The 22,009-nt window shown below is 40.9% G+C and overlaps 2 protein-coding genes across 13 annotated transcripts in view; both read right to left on the bottom strand.

Moving 5' to 3' along the window:
* Window positions 1-244: 244 nt before the first annotated feature.
* cntn1b (contactin 1b) lies at window positions 245-15,042 on the bottom strand. Of its 3 annotated transcripts, none has more exons than XM_075471443.1 (24): window positions 14,933-15,042; window positions 11,301-11,454; window positions 11,152-11,187; window positions 10,938-11,064; window positions 10,667-10,848; window positions 9,206-9,301; window positions 8,900-9,112; window positions 8,718-8,817; window positions 7,806-7,990; window positions 7,604-7,728; window positions 7,335-7,452; window positions 7,099-7,249; window positions 6,766-6,893; window positions 6,049-6,221; window positions 5,777-5,900; window positions 5,477-5,644; window positions 5,147-5,296; window positions 4,999-5,069; window positions 4,650-4,902; window positions 4,402-4,523; window positions 3,207-3,396; window positions 3,002-3,123; window positions 2,768-2,924; window positions 245-2,681 (listed from the first exon to the last, which is right to left on the bottom strand). In XM_075471443.1, the coding sequence occupies exons 2-24, from the start codon at window positions 11,353-11,355 to the stop codon at window positions 2,599-2,601; spliced, it is 3,129 nt and encodes a 1,042-aa protein (XP_075327558.1). In that variant the 5' UTR covers window positions 11,356-11,454; window positions 14,933-15,042; the 3' UTR covers window positions 245-2,598. The 3 variants fall into 3 exon arrangements, with proteins under 3 accessions (XP_075327558.1, XP_075327559.1, XP_075327560.1); XM_075471444.1 differs by lacking the exon at window positions 14,933-15,042 and adding an exon at window positions 13,602-13,777; XM_075471445.1 differs by lacking the exon at window positions 14,933-15,042 and adding an exon at window positions 13,203-13,420.
* An 858-nt stretch (window positions 15,043-15,900) lies between these two features.
* Window positions 15,901-22,009, bottom strand: part of nrcama (neuronal cell adhesion molecule a) — a 62,725-nt gene continuing 56,616 nt past the window's right edge. For all 10 annotated transcript variants that reach the window (XM_075471431.1, XM_075471434.1, XM_075471437.1 and 7 more), the window contains one exon: window positions 15,901-20,097. In XM_075471431.1, coding sequence (XP_075327546.1) covers window positions 19,863-20,097 — 235 coding nt within the window. In that variant the 3' untranslated portion in view covers window positions 15,901-19,862. The remainder of the gene's footprint in view (window positions 20,098-22,009) is intronic.

The following is a 22,009-nucleotide window of genomic DNA, read 5'->3' as shown; positions in this document are numbered from 1 at the left end:
ATAAATCATCATTGTCATGCAAAATGCTACTCCACTGCAGCAGTAAGAGTTATTAAGTCAGCTGCCAAAGCTGGAGTTGACTTTGCATTTGCATCCTTCATCAGGTGAGTTGACCACATCACCTTTCCTATTTAGGACACCGGTGCAGGAGATCGGGGTGCATCCCAAACATAACTTAGCGCAATGTCAGTGAGCTCCATCTTTTCCATGCAGTCATCTACAGACAAATCATTGAAATTCCCTTTAATTTATCAACACATCTGCATCAACTACAACAACAACACTGAATTCCACTGACAGACCAAACAGCGTCTGAAGTTATACTCAAACATGTAAATTAGATGGCAAACAGATGCAGGAAATTTAGAAGAGCCGTTGTATTTTGGGCCACACACACAAACTAAAGGTGCAAACAGTATATTCCTGTTTATTGTCCAGAAGAGAACCACACAGGGTGGGTTAATGAAAACTGAAGCAACCATGTATCACAACAACAGGCTTTTCAATATCCTTCTCTGGAGTGAGACTCACTCCTCTGCCATGGAGGACTCACCTTTGTGCATCTGCTGTGATTGTTTGTAAATGATGGCAGCATTGATTTCAGCCTCTCATGAGATTTTCTCTGCCCGTGTAATTTGTTTGTGGGGAAGGAGGTAAATGGGAGAAAAAAATACTGGTAATGGCATTGGAAACAGGAGACATAAAAGCCACCCACACATCAACTACTGCACTGTATACAGGCAAAGCTGCTTTAACGCAAAAGTAAACAGACAAACTAAAAAGGTTCTTTTCTGTCTATCTCTCGAACAACATCTGCAGGTATTATGAACAAGCTCTTTTAACTTGACTCGACATTTGCAAAGAAATACAGTTGCATGTGTAACAACATTCCCTGGTGGTATGTGTGAATCATATGATTTAATGCTGGACAAATAAATGCAGTCAAAATAACATTAATTCAAATTCATATAGATAAAATTGGGGTTTCCAAGTATTCAAGGTAAAAACAAAGCAGTTGTGACAATGAGACTGGAGCTGTGGGTGACTTCGATGTGGATTCATGCCATGGAGATGTACTGCCATCTGTTGGCTGAGGTCACACATCACATTTTAATTTGTAGGCTCTGGAGTATCAGATTTCTATCAGATTTTTCAGATCATCGCAAAAATATAGAAAAAAAATACAGAATCTATCTTTCAGAGGAGACTAAAGATCTGATATTTAAAAGGGCAAGGTTCAAAGTTGGAGATGATTTTTGTATTTTGAAGCTTTTGGACGACAAAAAAAATAAATTAAAAAAAATCAACTAGAATAAAAGGTCTTGCCAATATTTTTAAGGAAAAAGACAAAAAAATTGATCAATGAATGACTTTGTAGAACAGACTTTAAACAGTCATTTAATTCATCTACACAACTGATTAAAGTGTTTTGTGGGTTCTTTACATTAGAAAAATATACCTAAATGTACAGTTTTGGACTTCTTCTTCCCACCAGTCTGTGGAACTGTCAACAATACCTACACAAAAAGACTTTAACGGTTATCTTTTAATCTTCTAACTATTGATTTAAAACTTAATTAAAACTGAGCTTTAGGTTAGTCCTCCTAGAAGTTAAATATAGGGGAATGAACAGTCCAGTGGACTTGATAGCAGTTAAAACTGATTTGCCACCATTTTCCTCTGTTATCTTACCTGTACAGCAGCACTTTCTGTGTAATGGTTAAATTATTATTACTGAATTCTGCAGAAAACCAGTCTTTAATACAGTTAAGAGTCAAGTAATGTCATTTTTTCTTCCTGGGATGAGAGATAAATTTTAACACTGTAGTAGCCCAGTGAAAACAAATACATATACATATATATGTATTTGTTTTCATATATATATATCTATATATATATAGATACATATATATGACCGTATATATGAAGTATTGGCCTTCAAAGCTCATTGAGTTAAATGAAAATTTCAGAGAAGTATGTGAAAGTGATATGGCTTTCATTGTCGAACAAACTTTTAATAACATCATTCTGGATTGCGTTGCAATTGTAAATCATCATTCAAAACACACAGCAGAAGAATGAAATGAAATGAAAGAAGAATGAGGAATAGTGCGGTGACAGAGCAGTTATTTTATTTAACTTGAAAATAACTTTTCTAGATGCATTTAATTCAAACTAAACAGTGTTTATTTAGGGAATTATTTAGGGCTTTAAACACATCCAGCAAACATAATCTGTCTTCCTTAACTTTTAAGTTGTCATAAGTTGTCTAAAGCATCTGGACTGCTTCTCATTTTAGATTTTGGATCTACAAATACAATAAAACATTCTCTCCTTTCCCTCTGAGCATCCTGCCATGCTTCCAGTACAGTAAGTAGTTTATAAAAGAGTGTATTGGTTAACAATTAATTTCATTTCTGAGAGAAAAAACATTTTCAGTGTGGGGGAACATCTGAACAAATGAAGTAATGATGTTGATTGTGGGATCTTAATCAGTGACTATCAGTGTGAAGACTGATAATGAGAACTGGGTTTTTCTATAAGGTCCATGTATTTGCCTCCGAAGATCCATTTTTATAAATGACACTTGTGGCAGTCTTAAACTGCCAATCCCATAATGCACAGCGCCAGCAGCACCAAAGACACTCGACTCAGATTGGGCGTGATCATAGATGCTTTACCTGAGGAAGAAAGAAACAACATGAAACAAGTGGATAGCAAATAGAACATAGGACATCTTTAATTCATTGACTTTACTGGGCCTTACCCTGAATCCTAATCTTCCTGACCGGACCATCTCCTCCTTCATAACGGCCTCGTACCATCAGTTCATAATCTTCAAACTGAGGCATGGGGAAGTCCATAAAGTGCCAGCCAGTGATGTAGACTTTCCCATAGATGTAACCTGTCTTCCTGAACATGACCTGGGTAAACAAGAAACATTACTCTTATGGGCATGTATGTAGACGTATTTGTAGTTTACAGAGCTCCCTGTACCTACCTTGTAGTACAGGGGGAAAGAAATATTGCCAAACCAGTCGTACTCGATGTGATCCCACCACACATACAGCCATTGTCCTGTCCAGCTGATATAGCGCCACATTCTGGGAGCCTCTGGTGGTGCTGTAAAGAAATAATCAATTACATGTACATGTATTTGGATATATTACCACACCTCGTATTTTCTGTGTTTATACTGGTCTTACGTGGCCTCTTTGTGAACATCTCACAGTGTTCACCAGGGGGTCCAAGACCGGCTCCATTCAAGGCACGGACCTCAATGAGGTAATGTGAGTCTGGCAGCATGTTTTCAAGTCTGGTCTGATTGACTGTGCCTGGAACAAATATGCGATGGGCTCCTGGTTCTGGGTCATCATACTTTCTCCAGTATTTGACCTGTTTAGCAGAATAGATGTTTGTTTTTTTTCAGATTTTTGTCAGTTTGCTGTCATACATTGATGTTTTAGGAGCAAGAATTTTTAAAGGACATGATTTTAAGTCATGAGCTTAAGGCAGAACTTGCATCTTATATTAATTTAATTTACAGATAAGTCGTATTTGCTGATGCTATCCTCCAAAAGAAATACATGGGACAACCAATCTCCTTTTCCTGGCTCCCTGAAGCATTTCAAATTGCAACAATCAGAAGAATCCCCCATATCTAGGTGAAAACAATCAGTATGAGCTAAGAAAGGTTTCCAGCCAGTGTAAGTCACCACCGCCCCTGCAGCTTCCATGGTTACTAGCCTGTAGATGGGTATCATCCCTGTTTCCAAGCAGTGGCTTTTGATGCAAAGCTGAAGCACAGCAGATAGGGAAGATGGAGGTCTTTCATGTTGTATTCATTCAAATTCTCAAAGACTCTGCTTATTAGTCGAATTCTCCCAAACTCTCCACATCCACTGAGGCATAAATAAGCTATTTATGCTATAAGACTTCATCCAGTTGGCCAAAATGGTTTGGTGTCAGGTAATAATTATTATCCTTGCTCTAACTATTGGTCATGCTATTTCAGCTTTTTTTAATCAATAGTTCCCATATCTTCCATGACAAGACATCAAAGGCCACCTAGTATCTTTTAGTCTTATTTTAGGTGTGTTATAATAGGTTTCTATAATTTCTATTAGCCAAAGAAAGAAAGAAAAAGAAAAAAAATACAGCCAGTGATGTATGCGTATAAATGATAGATAGATAGATAGATAGATAGATAGATAGATAGATAGATAGATAGATAGATAGATAGATAGATAGATAGATAGATAGATAGAAAGAAATACTTTATTCATCCCAATTTGGGAAATTGTTTTGTTGTTATTCTTATATGGTAAATTTTTTAAAACTGAGGTGGAAAATGTCAGTCCTGTAAGTGAGAAAGTGCAAGTCCCGTCCTCTGTCCTGTACCTGGTATCCCTCTACGTACTGCTGCAGACCTGTTCCGGTGTCGACCACTGGCAGCCACCAAACCAGAGCTTCAGTGGAGGACACCGGCCTGGCATAGACATCTGTTGGAGACTCTGTGGGTACTGGATCAGGAAGAGAAAAGAAAAGAAAAACAGTTAGCCCATTGCATTGACGAACAAGCTGTACAATATAGTTACACAATTTTACCCAGGTGAAATAAGAGTAGAAAGACTAAACATAACCCTTACCATCTCTTGGGTAGTAGATGACTTTGGTGAGGCTGAAGGGTCCATCTCCTTTCACATTAAAGCATTTCACCTTCACCTGAAACTCTCGCACCTGGAAGTCCTCCTCAGTTGGAATGAAGAAGGTCTCTTTCTGAGCATGTCGTCTGGTCTCCGGATCTGAGATGGTCTCGTACCCCCAGTCGTAAGCATCATGAGGCTTAAATGCCACAATGTAGCCAAATTTCTTGCCATAGAAGTACCATGGCTCCACGGGCTAATGGTGGCAAGCAGAAAGAGAAATGTGTAAAAAAGGAGTTGCATGAAATGAATGTAACTTAAAAAACTTTAACTTTAAAAGTGAGACACCTACAGTCCATGTGATGACGATCTCACCATTTCGACCTCCATATCCCTCCACATCAGTTGGGGAAACCACAGGAGCTGGAGGGAAAAGGGTTTATTATACAAGTGTATTTTTCCATGATGGATTGATAGCATAATTCTCTCGGTGTCCTTACAAGCATCCCAGGTTTTTATCTTGAGGGAAGGGATGCTGGCCTCTCCAGATCCATACTCATTGGTGGCAATGATCCTGAACTGATACTCCATCCAAGGGTACAAGTCTGTTACCTCTGCTTTCTCCATAGTTCCATCTAGAGAAGATGGAGCTGAGGAACACAAATACAATTTCAAATGGATATGATTTTAATTCTACCCATAGCAACCAACAAAAAGAAATAAAAATACTAAAACCTTTCAGAACAAACATATATTTCAGAGCCTGTACAAACACAAGGACACTCTAGTTGGATAAAGGTTGCCCCCTGCTGGCAAGGAGTAGTACTCACAGGTGCTTGCATCCCTCCAGTCATCTTCATTCAGTGCCCAGAAGTGCCTGGTCTGAATGGTGTAGTAGAGAATTGGGCTGTTATGCTCAGATCCTTTGCTCCACAACAGCTTCACCCACGTATCCCCGATCTCTTCCACCCGGATCACACCAGGAGGCCCAGGAACACCTGCAGTTTTGTAATGGACAATGTAAGGTGTACTCATGCAATAAACTATTCTTTATATGGTTGAGAATGAGATTACAAAGTAAAATAATAAGCAAAAGCTAGGCTTGCTTAACATAACATGGCTGGACTGACCTACAACTTTGAGGTCAGCATACGCAGTGTCGCTGTCCACCACAGTTTGAGTTGTGCAAGTGTAGCGACCTTCGTGCCAAATCTGGACATTTTTTATTCTTAGATCGCCAATTCCATCTTCGTTCTGACGAACGAGAAGCAAAATGAGATAAGAGAAATGGGGAAAGTGAAAGATAGAGCTGTAAAGTCAGTCGTAGAAAATACGAGATAGTAACCGATTTTAAAACTGCAATCTTTAGAAAGGCTTGAAAATAGTGAAAATTTCACCCTACCATAACACGTTCATAGTGTTGCCACTCAGAGTCAAAGTCAATGACTCTGAAGTCTATGGCCCAGATGAATGTGATGTCCAGCATGGGGTCAAATGAAGCAGCACACCTGAGAATCACCTCGTCACCAACCTGAACCTCGCTGTCTTCAGGTGCTACCGTGATGCTGGTAGCCTCTAGGAAGAAAATAACACCATAAGTCACTGCACCCACACCATGATAACCATGTTAAGTTTCTGCTAAATGGAACTGCTATTAGATCAAATACAGAATTTGTATTGACTTTACTTGACTTCATGTGGACATTATGTATGTCAGTAATGCTTATTGATTAGAAAAAGCTGTGGTTTGTTCCGCCGTTAAGCATTGCCATTTTCCATCCATTTGATCATGGAGGAAAATCCTTTCCTGTGGATTATGTCGTCCACATTGCAGTACAAAGTCGAGTATCTATACAGAATAGTTACATCCAAGTCAAAACTTACAAAGATGTGGAACAGAGCCAAATCGTGAATCTGTTCAGAACTTCAGCACCGATGTTTAGGGCCAAAGATTTTAGGGCCTTAGCCACACTAAACTAATACATTTTATTCATCTGAAGAACCCTGGTGCTCATGCACTCTGCTATGAGAAGATCTAAAGAGCATAACCAGCTTTTTGTTCATTTTCTAAGCAAAAGGTATGCCACCCCCCTTATAATCCGCATGTACATGCACTGACCTGTGATCGTGAGATATCCTGAGCTGTTGGCCTTTCCTCTGTCATTCTCAGCAAGGCAGGTGTAAACACCCTCATCATTTATGGTGGCATTTCGGATCTCCAGACTTCCATCGAACATGATTGAAATGCTAAAAATGTCCATGATCAGTTGAGCTACATTGCCTGACACAGATGGGTATATACAAGGTTTTCAAGAGCTATAGTTCTTTAAAAAAAAAAAAAGGTTGTGTTTTTACATGTTCAGTTTTGAATCTAAAAACACTAAATAAAAAAAGCAGTGTCTTATTCAAATCTCATTTTCTGTTGTTATGGGATGAAATTGATAGTGCTGACCGTGAACTGTTGAAGAGGAGCTCTTTGCCCTTGGTCCATGTGAACCGAGGTCTTGGAGCAGCTCTTGGTTTGCACTCAATCACCACTCGTCCGTCTTTAGCTCCGAGAAGCTGCTTCTTTATGGGGTTGAGCTCGAATGTTGGAGCACATGCTGGTGGGAGATTGTAGGTGGGACTGAGTTGTGAAGAACAGTTTTACAGTTTCACAGAATGTTGCAGTGCGTAGAGAGAGCTCACCGATGACTCGCAGCTCAGCGTTGGCGTATTTGATGCCCCAGACGTTCTCAGCGATACACTGGTACATCCCAGAGTCATCAAAAGTCAGACTGGAAAACTTGAGCTCCCCTTTCCCATACTAGAGAACACACACACAAACACAATTCTAACCTATGAATATGCTAAACAGGATTTTCAACAAACACCTATAGACACACAGCTGCAGCTCAGTGCATACCTCAGATCACCCATTCTCTTTAAATGCAATGACATAATGGGGCATTGTTTACCATATATCCATCTTTATACCAACGGATGAAAGGGAAAGGTTTAGCTAATGCCACACAGCGCATCGTGTGCTCCAAGCCTATGTCCATCTGAGTGTTGTTGATGGTCTCTGCCCACTCTGGTGCGGCTGAAAGCACAAGAAAGCCGTCACTGTGTAAATACAACCGAAAATCTTTGGAAGTGCACCCCATTCACCTTACTTACACTCCACATAGAGCCAGTTCTTATGCCAGTCCTTTCCTTTAGTGTTGATGGCTTCACACTCGTATGATCCCACATCTTCATACTGAACATTGAAGAGGTGAAGCACAGCTCCTGATTCACTGATTTCATGATTTGCCGGGAGGTCTGTTTCATCCACCTTCCTCCATACAATATGTGGGATGGGACTGAGCAGATAAAATGATAGTTTGTCATGCTTAGTCCATCTTTCTATCATGAAACAGATTATTCAACATTCAAGACAATCTTCCCATGAATGGAGGTCACATCAAGTTCACTACAAGGTCAGAGAAACTATCAAAAAAAAAACAAGAGCTCCATCTCAGACTTGGCTGAAGTCAGGTCATGCAACAGAGCAATCAAAGCAGCAAATCTCTGACACAGCGAATTAAACATTGTAAAGAAGAGTGGGCCAAAGCACCTCCACGATGATGTGAGAAACTGATCACTGAAAAAGATGCAACTGTGTGACAAACTACTCACTCATGGGGTCTACTTAGTTTTTCCACACACTGCTTCTCTATTTTTGTTGTGAAATGAATGACATGGTGAAATATCTCATGTCTCATGTGTTGTTGCTCATCTGAGGTTGTGTTTCATTCAGTGCATGAGTTGGCTGATTTTTTAAAAATCACTTTTCCTTTCAAAATGCCCTAATTGGTGAGAATTTTGAGGGCTTTCTTGCATGTACTGCATATTTCAAATCCCTCCACAACATTTCAATTGAATTAACCAATGACTATGCCACTCCACAACCCCCTGTTTTTTTCTTACTGGCTTATTCCTCAGTGGATCTGCATATGTTCTGAGGATCATTATCTCATTGAAGGTCCTGCTTTATGCCATTTAAACTCATACATGGAGTTAACATTCACTGAGTTGACCCAAACTTACTTTCCAAGAGCAAAGCACTCCAAAGTAATATTGGAGGCCAGCATAGCAGTGGTGTCTGGGAACTTCACTCTGATGTCCGCCGGGTATTTTCTCTCCTCACCTGAGGAAATAAAAATAAAAGATTTGAAAAGGAAAAAGGTTTACATATTTTTAATGTTTAGCTGCAGCAGACGGCTGCTCACCATCATCAGGGGGTAAGGGAATCAGAGGGATGTACTTGGAGTAGACACTTTTCCCTAAGATGGGACTAGAAACAAAGCAGGAGTAGTTTCCTGCGTCCTGAGCTTCCACTTTGGAGATGTACAGGTTCCCCGTCTTCTGGGAGACAAACCGACGGCGGTCTGTGTGCAGGAAAACTGGGAACTCGTTGTAAATCCAGCGGTAAGTCACTTCCTCTGAAAAGGAAAAACGAGATTCAGTTTTTCTGAATATTAAACATGAAAATGATATTTCAAAAGACTGGTGAAGAAAAGAACATCTGGACACACCTGGCCAAGCTTTAGGAGGAACGCACAGCAGAACTGCTCCCTGTCCTTCTTTCGCCTGCACTGGCTCTCTCTCCTCATCAGGAAACTCCTCCAGAACTACATGAGAAGAAATTAAAAAGAAATTTAAAATGATGGAACAGAAATATAAAGCAAAAAAACGCCACATTCTTCAGTCATGAATTCACAGAGCACAGTGTAGCTAAACTGTCCATCACACTATCCCTCAAAGGAACTAATAAAGCAAATAAAAAACGCACACAATAGCAGTTAGTACAGGCGTGTAGTACAAGTATTTAGTTTTATTTTAAATGTGCTGCCATATGAATGAAAGTGCCATAACATTTGTTGTGCAAACACACTTTTAACATCAGCATCTTTCTGTAGTTTTTATGTAGAAGCCTCGCTCCACTGTCTGTTTCCTTAAATGACTTGCTGGTATCAGTTGTGTGTTTTGCCTTTAAGTGATATTTTAGACTGGAATTACTACGGTGAGAAGACAATTCAACTTGGCAGCGTTTACAGATGACTTTGGTTCTGTCGACTCCGCCGTCTGGAAGAACTTTAAAATGAAAATGGCCGAGTAAAAGTTCCGTACCCTTCTCCATGTTTGGTGGATACGCCGATTACTTTCTTTTCTTTTCTTTTCCGCAGTAGACAGCAACAGACTTTTACAATAATAAAATAAATGATAAAACAGGGGTGGTCCGTGGCGTAGTGGGTTGAGCAGGCACCCCATGTACAAGAGGCTACAGTCCTCGCTGCAGCTGGCCCTGTGCTGCGCAGCTGGCCCTGTGCTGCGCAGCTGGCCCTGTGCTGCGCAGCTGGCCCTGTGCTGCGCAGCTGGCCCTGTGCTGCGCAGCTGGCCCTGTGCTGCGCAGCTGGCCCTGTGCTGCGCAGCTGGCCCTGTGCTGCGCAGCTGGCCCTGTGCTGCGCAGCTGGCCCTGTGCTGCGCAGCTGGCCCTGTGCTGCGCAGCTGGCCCTGTGCTGCGTGTCGTTTCCCCTCTCTCTGCTCCCTGCTTCCTGTCTCTCTGAACTTTCCTATCCATTAAAAGCACAAAAGCCCCCCCCCCCCCCAAAAAAAATGCAATAAAATATTTATTGGCGTTAAATAATTAACAAGTTAACTCGCCCAGCCCTACTACTGATAAACCTTGTGCTGTTATAGACACGTTCACACTTGCTGATTATTCAAATTAATGTGATTAGCAGTACCTGACTGCTACTTATCATCGCTCGGAAACAGGATGTCTTCAGAATGTCACACACTGCTTCTGGATTTTGGCTGTTTTAATTGAATTAATAGTGATAGAATGTAATATTTTATGTGTTGTTCATCTATCTACTTAATTCAAAAACCATGTAAGCACTAGTTTATCTTTGTTATTCACCTGATACAGAGCACATACTTTCTTTCTCTCACAAGTGTACATCCATCTTTCACACAATCTATGATATGCTCACATCCAAACTTGACCCTGGCCTCTTTGCTGATGACCGTGCCGTAGATATTCCTGGCCACACAGATGTAAGTCCCAGCGTGTTTCTTCTTGATAGGATTAGTGATAACCAAGTTTCCGCCTACCAAACTGTAGTGCTCATCTGGCTGCTCCATCAGCTTGATTTCCCAGTTACCACGGCGCCATCTGTGACATAAAAGCAGTTACTGGGACTTGCAAACCAGGCATCCTGTATTGATACAATATGTTCTGACATGCAGGATTATTTTCCAAACCTGTATGTAGCTGGTGGGTTTGCACGTGCCCTGCAGTTCATGGAGATTCTCTTATCAGGTGAGTCTTCAGTGTAGACGACATCCACAGGCTCCTCTTCAAATATCGGGCCATAACCAGTGGCATCCTCTGAAAAATTTGAGCAATAGTTAGTTAGCTTGTGTATTAAAATCAAACTTAAAGTGCCCTCTTTCTTGTCAAATAAAGTGAACTCACCTCCAAAAATTCTGGGCTCACCGAACAAGACCGCCACTAGAGGAGAAGAAACATATTCATGTAAGCTCGTGATGTGTTGGGTTTCCACTGACCAGAAGCATGAAAAGTATCTTACTATCGCTTTGACAGAGCATGCAGTTTGATCTTACCTGTCAGGGAGACAGAGGAGGAGATGGCCAGCAGCAATAAAGCAGTGGAAGCCATGACAGTCAGCAGACTGACTCACTGCGGCCACGTGAGTTGGATGGATTGACAGAGGGACACAGACTGGGAATTGATGGACAGGGCATGAACTGGAGAGGGCTGAAAGAGACAAAAAGAAAGGGTTCGTGCTCATTGGGATCTATTGATTTAGTTTATCATCCAGATTCAAATGATTTACATTTGTTATGGTCAACATTTCCATCTTCACACATGTGTGAATCCAGACATGTTTCAGCTGACGACTGCAGTATGCATTTCATTTGACATTCCACACCAGAAACAGCCAGTGCTGAACTAGCTGGAGTTCTTCCTGTGCATGTCAATGATTCAGGGTCTGAGTGACTCAGCAGGAAAATAAAACGAGTGCAGAACACAGATACAGAGGCACACACATCTGTACTGCCATTCAAACACCAAATCCCCAGAGCCCTCGATGTGCACTCAGCAGCTCTGCAGTATACGTCTCCTGCTGTGCTGGCTCACATGATCACATGTCACCTCAGCAGGATGGGATAGCAACGCTGCTGTGTGCGACTGAAGTAGGGCAAGTCCTCGCTATCCCGGATGTAAAGGGGAAAACCGAGCAGAAGAGTCAGACAGTCGGCTTGAGTGAAAGATTAGACAGAAACAAGGTCATCTATAGCATATAGACAAAAAGGATGGGGGTCAACAAAGGTCCAACTGGAGAACAAAATGCAAATCCTTCAACTGAACAGTTATCTTGAGTTTGTTCAATCAGCATTCAGTCCCGAGTCAAATGACTCTGCAGTAGACGTAGATTTTAAGGGCTTCAACTCGGCCCAACATCAACAGGAACTCAAAACCCAGGAGTGGACTCTAATCATTCTCTGTGGATGCTACAAAAATATGCACAGCTCTCATTTTCTTTACAGAAACACCATGAATGTCTCACAAAGAGGTTCTGAAACGGACTGCTACAGTTTAAGGACAAAAAGGGATGAGATTGATCAAATTATTATTAGTTTTTTTAAAACTGTTCGCATGACAACTGACTTTGACATTCTTGCCAAAAGTCGGAACTGGCCTGATTATTTCAGGACCCTGATTATCAGAGGCACAGCCTGCAGGAAACAGTAATGCCATTTCCAGTGTTCCCTGGGAGGTAGAGGCACAAGTTGTTTGTTCATGCCAAATCAACACTGCATCCTGTAAAGTACTGCACCTGCCAGCCCCGTCATTCCCAAATCTGTTGCTTAAGAAACAACAAAACTTCTCTGAAGAAGGAAGTGAGGTGTATAAAGCAGCTAAATACAATGCCCTCAACCATGGGCCTTTGTGTGATGTGGGACTGAGACCAACAGTCCATCAATGACACTTTTATTTAACACTTGTCACTTCCTAGTTGGGTTTAGGCAATAAGATTATGTGGTTTGGGTTAGAAAGCAAGTCGCCTTGTTTAAACCCAACAGGTTATGACAAAACAACGGATAAAAGTGCTGCTGAATGATCTAATCTCACACAAAGCTTCTTCACCTATACACACTTATCATATTGGTGATACAGTTTTATTCACATCATAAATCTAAACCAACAGCTGAAAGCTCAGGATAGAAATGATAATCTTCCTACAATGTCGTGCTCAGTGATCAGAGAGCATATTTTAAATAGAAATCAGTATAACATTTATCTTCCCGGAAAGGTTTCGACATACTGAAAAGAATGTATTTTGAGTTTTTCTTTTCCTTCAGTGTGTTGAAAAGCCTGAACAACAGAACAGAACAACACGGTTGGATAGATTCTGGGACAGTTCTTAGTATTTCTTTAACACTGATATTAATTTAAGATCAAACATGAAATGAAAGGAAAAAAATGAAATTACATCTTACATGTTCCAATGATTTTCCATTTGGAGTCCAACCTTCACATGTCCACATTACCTTGTAAAGCACATGTATAACATGATCCTCGTGGCTAACAAAGTATTAGCATGATATGGGCTCCTTAAAAATACGAGATTACAGATAGAGGGCAAAATGCACATGAATATCATCTCATGAAGAGCTGAATTCCAAAGAAAATAAACTCTCTGGTTCAGTGTTCACTGTGGAGACTAACAGCTAGAAGTGGGTCGCAGCCACAGAAATCTTGCACAATCATTCCGAGAAGAAAAAAGAAAAAGGCAGGCAAATACAAAACAAGTCGAAGGAGGGAAAAAAAAGCTAAATGGCCACTTATGTCTCAACCAACAAGAGAAAAGATCAGGAAAGAAGATTACAGACACCCACCCAATGCACTGTCGAGCTCATCCAGATGCAGAGACTGCAGCAATGACTCCTCATGGGCAATCCTGATGACTCAACAACAACATCACTACAGTACGCAGCAGTTGGCTGCATATGCTGTGCTGCTGCAAAGCAATATGTCTCCTGTATATCTTTGAGATGGAGCGAGACCCGAAAAAAAGCCCAAATCTTCTCTGATCAGACCAGATCGTCACACTGATGTCACTGCATCACAGGTCAAACTGAAACAATGCAAATATATAACACAATATTCCACCATTTATAGATAGCTTAAAGGATTATAGATGCTGCAATCTGTGGTGTTCTGATCAATTCGTCTAAAGTTGTTTTCATGCGTTTCCCTGGCAATAATCCGGTCACATATCCTCTTTGGACAGCCTAGCGAAATTTAGGTCAGCACAAGTATTAAGGCTGGTGTCTGGCCGAATAACCATGTTTACTGTGGTTTTGTGGCTTCAAGAAATCACAAAAAGCAGAATTTGAAATCAAAATGAGGACTGATGATTATTTTAATTGAATTGTTTTTATCTTGAATTTACTAGGTTACTTCTAGATTTCTAAATGGATCACAAAGAGTTTTGATATTGTGCACAATGTTGAAGGTTTGAAGGGGGAAAGAATCACTTTCCTCGGACCAGCTTGCTGCAAACCCATGTGACAAATGCTTTTGACAGCTGTGGGGAATAACTTGTTCCTGGACTTTTGTTACAGTCCAGGAGATGATTAGAGGGGGAAGGCAGATAATAATGCAAAGTCATGTATCACATTTATTTCCTCTCTTTTTTTTTTTTACATTGGTGTTGCAAATATCCTAAAATTGTGCATTAGAACATACCAAACGGTTTGCAATCATTCAGAGGATATACAGAGGATAACTTTGTCATAATAATACATTTGCCAGGTAAGCCTTGGTCAGATGCCATGTTGCATGCAGCAACTCGCTGCGCCCTTGACGCATACAGTATCTGACTTTTTCACCTTGCATCCACCTTCCTTCCTTCTTTTCGTTCTTTCTTTTTTTTCTTTAGGTGTCTTAAACTGTCAGTGGCTCAAACTGCAGCGGCTGAACCAGGCTTTCCTCAGACATCACCGGCTGTGCAGCTGCTTCTAAAAGTAGCTGCGCAGCCGCCTTGCATCCCTTCGTCCTAATGACGACTGAGCGGCACCGGTAATTCACAGCTCTGCATTGCGGTACTTCCAGAGCCGGTCCACTTCAGCAACACAGCACCCCCCAAAAAAATCCCAGATTTATCATCGCAAGTCGGGACGCGAGAGGCTTTCGCGCACGCACTCTCGTGCGGGCTCGATCTTACCTTTGAGACGGGATGGGAAAATGTTCAGTACGCCGTCTTCGAGGCACACCTGGACCAGAACCGCATATATCCCACACAACCACACCCGCCGGAGCGTCCCGTTCCAGATGAACTTTTCTATTGGTTGAGAAGGGTTGAGTGGCACGCGAGGTAAGCAGCGAGTATGAGGCTGCGATTGGTCCATGGGGGAGGGAGGGAGGATGAGAGGGATGCGGCATCCTGCTGTTGTGCGCCGGAGGCAAGGGAGGTGAAGAAAGACTACATGGAAAAGGTCTTAGGACAAGATCAATGACAACAGAACAGAACGCCGATTTCTATCAAGAATCGTTCTGCATGAATGTAATAGCCTAGTTTAATGTTATCAAAAATAACAAGTAGGCTTACAATCATGTAGACTAACTCAATGACAATCAGGATTTCAAAAGATTATCGAGGTGTATTAAAACAACGTAAACTTTGGCAAACAGATAATATTGAAAACGAAAAATAAAATGACTTAAAAGAATTTAATTTGTCCCTGTATTCCATGCAGTCTCGTGCTGTGCATTATAAATGACCTTCAGTTGAATATATTATTAATAACTTCACTGACAATGTGACCCTTTTGGAGAAGGAAAGCAGGAAACTGAGTCCAACATTGCAGGTGTCCTCACAGCTTTGTCTGTAATCTTTAATATTTCCCCTTTTTTTCCCCAATGTGGACTCCTACATGAATAATCAGTTATCAGATTATCAGATAGAAATCTGTGTTTCGCTGTACATGTTACTCAAACACAGATAGCTGTCACATTTTAGATGCAATGACTTCTGCACAGGAATGACTAAATGATGGATGTGAATAAATATCATTGGGAGGGTATCATTGTGGGTTAGTTTTTATACACTAGGTGGTGCCAGAAACTCACGTTTCCATGTTGCACCTTGTGAACGATCCCAGAGGAAGGAAAAAAAACATGAGTGACTTGAAATCCTGAAATCAACATTTATTTCATTTTTTTTAAACTTCATTTAAAATACAAAATATTTTGCAATATCATATTGTTGAGTAAACCATTTTGACAGCCTTTCATGCTTCTTGTGTAGCTTCAACATTAACCAGAATGTCATATTGTTTCATATCATATACTGTAATATGCAACTGTACTGTATGTTCAACAGCAACTACAACATTGTTTCCGGGACATCCACACTCCAATTTGCAAGTCCACCTAAGTGCCCACGCTGGCCATCCTGTTGTATGCTCCAAATTACCTTTATTTTGCGTTTTATTTATTTAGTTTTTGTGTGTGTGTGCGCACACTCTTATAAGGATATGTCATTTTCGTCGGATGTCTACTTGAGGACAGCATCCAGACAGCAGGTGTTGTCCTGAATTAGATGCGTGAATTACTCTGAAACGATACAGCCAGTTTACCTGTGAGCCTTTTTATAAAAAACACAGAAAATGTGCAGGAACTGTCGGAGACAGAAACAAGACAGGTGTCACAAGAGCTCAGTCACAAGTTAAATAATCTCCTTTGATACCTGATAAGCTAAACAGTTGACCTAGCAAATTCACCTGACGAGAAAAAAAAACTTTAGTTGAATTTCACACCAAAAAGAAAGAGTGAAAACTGTAAATAGTCTCATCTCACACCATCCCAATTCACCACCCTTTCCCATAATGCAGCAGGGGGGCGATGGAGGTCAGGCTCTCACCTCCGACCTCGACACATCTCCGCTCAAGTCCGCCGTTATTTACAATGAAAAAACAAAAAATATCTACACGTGGAATGCTGACACATTGCAACCTAAAAACTTGATGCAAGTTATGATAAGACATGGAAATGTTCTCTGAAAAAATAAAGACTGCTTGACACATATCGGAACTGTTGACTGTAATCAGTGGAACTAGAAAGCAATAGTATACATGGCACACGCTATACACATTAGCATGCATGTGCTGTACACACACACACATACACACACACGCGTTCATGCACCCAAACATTCACACTAAGCTTCAGTCAGTTACAGTCATATAAAACTTACTGGAGTGCTGCGCTCAGAATGAGACAACATGTACTGTTGAGGGTTAAATGCATAAACCAAAGTCACCAGTGTGTTTTTTCCATTTGCAGTGAAACAAGCAACATTTTCATTCACATAAACAGATACACTTGTATCCACATTCAGTATCACTATTTTCCGACCCCATTTCAAATAGCTACCATTAACAGTAAGACCACACCAGGTGGTGAGTCTGGTTCCCATTGGCAGTTACCTGGTGAGCAGGTTGGCAGTAGTTTCATGCTGCTAAGCAGCGCCTCCTCCCAACATGAACACATTAGGAGGAGGGTGTTTGATTAATGCATGACCTCAAGTTTCCGACACATCAATCATTTCAATATTCATAAATTCTTAACTTGACGATATATTTGATGGTCTTCATACCATGTGTTGTGATGGTAGCTGAATATCATGATTGTCAACAAGGCCATCACAATCTGTTGCAGAAGCTGCAGCCCAGTCTCACCAGAAAACATGTAATAGGTACGTTTGTCCACATGTCCAAAACATAGCAGTGTCACAATCCATGGTTGTAATTTGTGAGATGATAATGTCCCTCTCGACAGTTGCCTTCACACACAATGTATCTCTCGACACTAAGGAATGCGAGAGGATGAGAAAAACGTACAGGATGAGTCTAGCTTTAGTGATCTCTTGCATGAAAGTCCTACTACCATCCCCAGCTTCCCTCTTTCAAGTGTTTGTGACCAAATAAACACTGTTGAGTTGAAACCTCAGCTGCATCTGTGTGGAGAAAAGACTAAGGAACATGTAATATTTGTACAATTTTCCAGCTTTTACTCCTAAAACTGCAATGTTATGTGTTGTGGACCAACAAAACTATTTCTTGCTCTGTCATGAGATTGGGTTAGAGATTTATTCCTCACATCTGATGCCACTTTGTAACTGTGAAAGAGCTTTTTAGCCCCATGTAGGAACCTGGACCCCCAAAAATGTGTTGATGGTTTTTTAATATCAATGTTAAAGCTCTCACAATACTCAATGAGACGGTTCACAAACTAAAGGAAAAAAACAACATAAAGCGAGGTTCTTAGCGAGGTGTCGGCCCACCACATGCTGCTTTCCATTCTTCCAAGATATTCCTTCATTTTATTGTTTTTATGATGTTGGGGGAGAGCAAGCAACAGACCCTATGGATGACAGCATCCATGACCGCTTGCATCAGGACAGAAATGTTTCACCGCGGGGTAAAGGCGACAACTTAACTGCAAAGCAATCTAGCATTGCGTAGCCACTGGATTCCATCATTGCGGGTTAGTCCTTTAATGTGTCACGCATTCGTCGCTTGTAAATGGTTTAATGTACCCCTACAAACAAATTTTCCATTATCAACTGATGTCATGTAGGTTATTTTCCATGAGCGTTTAATGTAGATCTGAATATTCCCATAGCTTTTAAAGCTGTCAGTAAGGTCAGGTGGTTTTCTGCATGTAATGTAATTAATGACAAGGGGAACTGTTATGAGTTCCAGTCGGTCTTGTGTATGAAGAGGTTTGTAACTGTGGATCTAGGTCACTGTTCTCTACAAAGGCACTAAAAACCGTGCTGAGAGCTTCTTGATCAACATATTAATAAATATCCAGAAATTACCGTGTGTACTCTCAGTAAACATTTACGTGGAATATATTTTCTGCCATTTTATATATAAATTATATAAAATAAATTATATTTTTTATATAATTTATATACTGCAAATTATATTGAAAACAAATTATATTGCTGTGTTGGGGTAGTTCTGACAAGGTTCTGCACAATGGCCTAGACTCGGTGTGGAAGCACTTGACAGTGACACTGGATCATTCACGCCTCCTTTAGTGTTCAGTGACAAGAGTTGGATGCAAAGAAACACAATGTGAATGAAATGCAAGCAGAAAACAAGCTTGAGAAAACACAGGGCTACAAGCAGGCCGATTGGATCCAAATGTGGGATTCCTGGCTGGTGTGATGCTGAGTTCATCCCGGCCAGGTTTCCAGACACTACAAATGCACATACCTGAACTGGAAATATAACTTTCTTCTTATTCTATTACATTATGTACAAGCAGTCCCTCTGTCGTTAACAACAAAAGAAACATATACTAGCTTCTATCTTGAGTCATACTTATCACAGCTGTGGCCAATTTTTCTCTATGTATCATACGCCATTTAACACTCTGAAAACAAGGAACAGAAAGGCACACCCAGCTGCTTGAAGGCGCGCACCAAATACAGTTTTAAGACGCAGCTTACCTCTACAACAGCTGAAGGGTGGTAAAATGCTTAAGACTCATGATGTATTCATGCAGATACTTACGTCTCAATGCATATTTGCCTGCCTGCGGGTGATTAACTGTACTTTCATAATATATTTATCTATATCTATATCTATATAGATATAGATATATATATATTTGAATATGCTATTTTTTGCAAAGGAGATCAAATAGCACTAACACACACACACACACACACACATACACACACACACACACACACACACACACACTTGGCCACACACGTGCTCAGTCTGATTTGTAAAACCCATTCTGGTACATTCCATCTGCTTTTCTATACTGCTTGCTCTGTCCGTCCTTAACATCTCTTGTTTCACACTTTCTTTCATTGGTTTTGGGGGACTTTTGAGAGTGTGTTCATGGGGAAGTCACGGTGTGACTGGGGCTGACGGGTATGGAGATGAGGACGTGTCAGCAGTCTTGGTGACAGGTAGCCTTGGCTGCCAGAGTGACAGCCACCACGGGGGGTAAAAGCAGGTGTCCACAACGACTGTCACCTTAGCAACTGCTACCACAAGGATGGTCACATTTGCCAGGGTGACGAGGGGTGGTCATAGCAACCGCTGCAATCAGGCTGCGGCCCTTCGTTAGACGAATGAGTTCATAGCATTGACGGGTGACGGCGCCTCCGAACTCTCGTTGCCTTCGTGCGTGTCTTTCTCCTTCTTGCCGCTGTACTGGCCAATGAAGGAGCCGTCCTCATTGAACTGTCCGTCCCCACCCTCCCCGTAGTCCACTAGACTGTCATCACTCTCGTCACGGCGCACCGTCCCGTTGGACGGCGTCCGGCTGCCCTTGAGCGGCTTGTGATCCTCCGTGTCACTGTAAGGGGAAAGGAAGACGTTGGAAGGAGGGTTCACTGAGACATTATTCATGCTGGTTGCAGAGCTGCCAACTGTTCATACAGGCTCTTCAAGCTCTTCGTTAGCAGTCGAGCTTTTCCACTGCACAAGTATCATATACTGTAGACGAGGCATTAGAGCTGTCTTTGGTCAACAGCATTCTGATTTACATCAAAAACTGAAATGTTCTTAAATACACATGAATTCATCTCTTGCACTTTACACTTAAAGTTTCTATACGTGTACAGTGGAGCAGCTCAGCTACATATGTAGTATATCTATGTTAGTGCTGTAGTAGTTCAAGGCTGGGTGCACTGCAAGAGAGGATTTTGCAAATGCGTGCCGTTCAGTCCTTTGTAGCTATCCTGCGTTAGAAAGCAGTTTCTGAAATTATTTCAGTCAATATGCTTAGGTTTACATGCAATAATCAAAAATGCAATCAACAAGTCAATGCTACCAAATACATCCTGTTCTATGTTTGTGTAAACATCTTAACATCTTAATCTATGCAATTTACCACAAGCTCTACAGAGAATACTCAACTTCACCTTCTGAAGTTAATGTTTAAGTCTATCCAAGTTTTATGATAGTAACTAATGAAATTATTAATACATCTAATGATTGAAATTTATGAATGATGGAAGCTAGAGTCAGTTAAAGCAGTAAAAGAATAAATACTGTTACACTTCAATGTAAAATAATGTTACAATGTTACATACAACAATGAGACAATGACATAGACTTCGTTTACACCTGGTATTAAAGTGATACTTCTATTTTCCTTTGAAGTGGAGTTGTGTGAAGTATTTGTGAGTATTTTAATGACAGCAGACAGAGTGCTCTCAGTTTGGACAAGTAAGGGAGGAATTCTGGCGGGGTGCTAAGCTAACAGCTACGACGCCACGGATGAGATCATTTTCAGCATCTTCTAAAACAACTCAACTGTCAAAAAATTCATCGCTGTTCAAGCAAAAATTATATATAGTGAATTTAAGACGGTATTACTTGCATCATACAGTTGTTTACTTGATCACTATTTTCTCAACTGAAGAGCATCTTTTGTTTTTTACATGATTGTCTGTTGGGAGGCTCGAATTATGAGCCATTAAAAATGTATTCACAGACAAATGATTGTCTGATGCAGAAGTTACGTCGTCTAAAATCCACTATACAGCATTCATGTAGCCTGCTATGAATTTTTTCAAGTTTGAGTTGTTTTTTATGGCAAAATTTCTCTCTTCTGTGGTGCCTAAGATCCCTTGTAAGCTACGCACTGGGCAATTTTTTTTTTTGTTTTACTAAATTCTATAGGTCAAGTTTAGCCAGTTTGACTTCCATCTGCACTGACTGAGACATATATCCATGCTAAAGTCCCCTCCTATTGGCTGGTAAGGAGACGTAGGCCATATCAGCAGTCACACTGCCAGATGATTATCCTGAGTTTCTGATACTGTGAGAAATTTGTCCCTGGCTATCTCCAGACAGTGACAACAGTGGTTTTGCTCACAATCAACAACATCTCAATGGTTTTTTCATGCTGCCATCTTTAACCTGGGACAGAAGAAAATTGCAGAGTGTGTAGCGGGTTTTCAAGCACTCTGCCCGCTGTCTACAGTTAAGACAGGACTACTCATAAGTACTTTATACATACCCATTTCCAAGAAGGAATATCCCTTTAACTTTGGTGATCTTATCTCAAGGTGACAGTTTTAAGTACAGGTGTGAACTCACTCAGGACACATTACGGACGCATTGTGATCTGATGGTTTGGACTACATTTGCTGGTGGTTTGGGACACATGTAGCCACATCAGTCAGCGTAAACACAAGTATGTCCTGAGATACAACGACATACCACCTACACACCTGATGTTCCTCCATAAAACTGTTTGG

This window comes from Odontesthes bonariensis, chromosome 8 (assembly GCF_027942865.1).
Source record: "Odontesthes bonariensis isolate fOdoBon6 chromosome 8, fOdoBon6.hap1, whole genome shotgun sequence".
Classification (NCBI taxonomy): domain Eukaryota; kingdom Metazoa; phylum Chordata; class Actinopteri; order Atheriniformes; family Atherinopsidae; genus Odontesthes; species Odontesthes bonariensis.
Note: the sequence above shows the minus strand (reverse complement) of the source record. Positions and strands in the feature narration are given on the sequence as shown.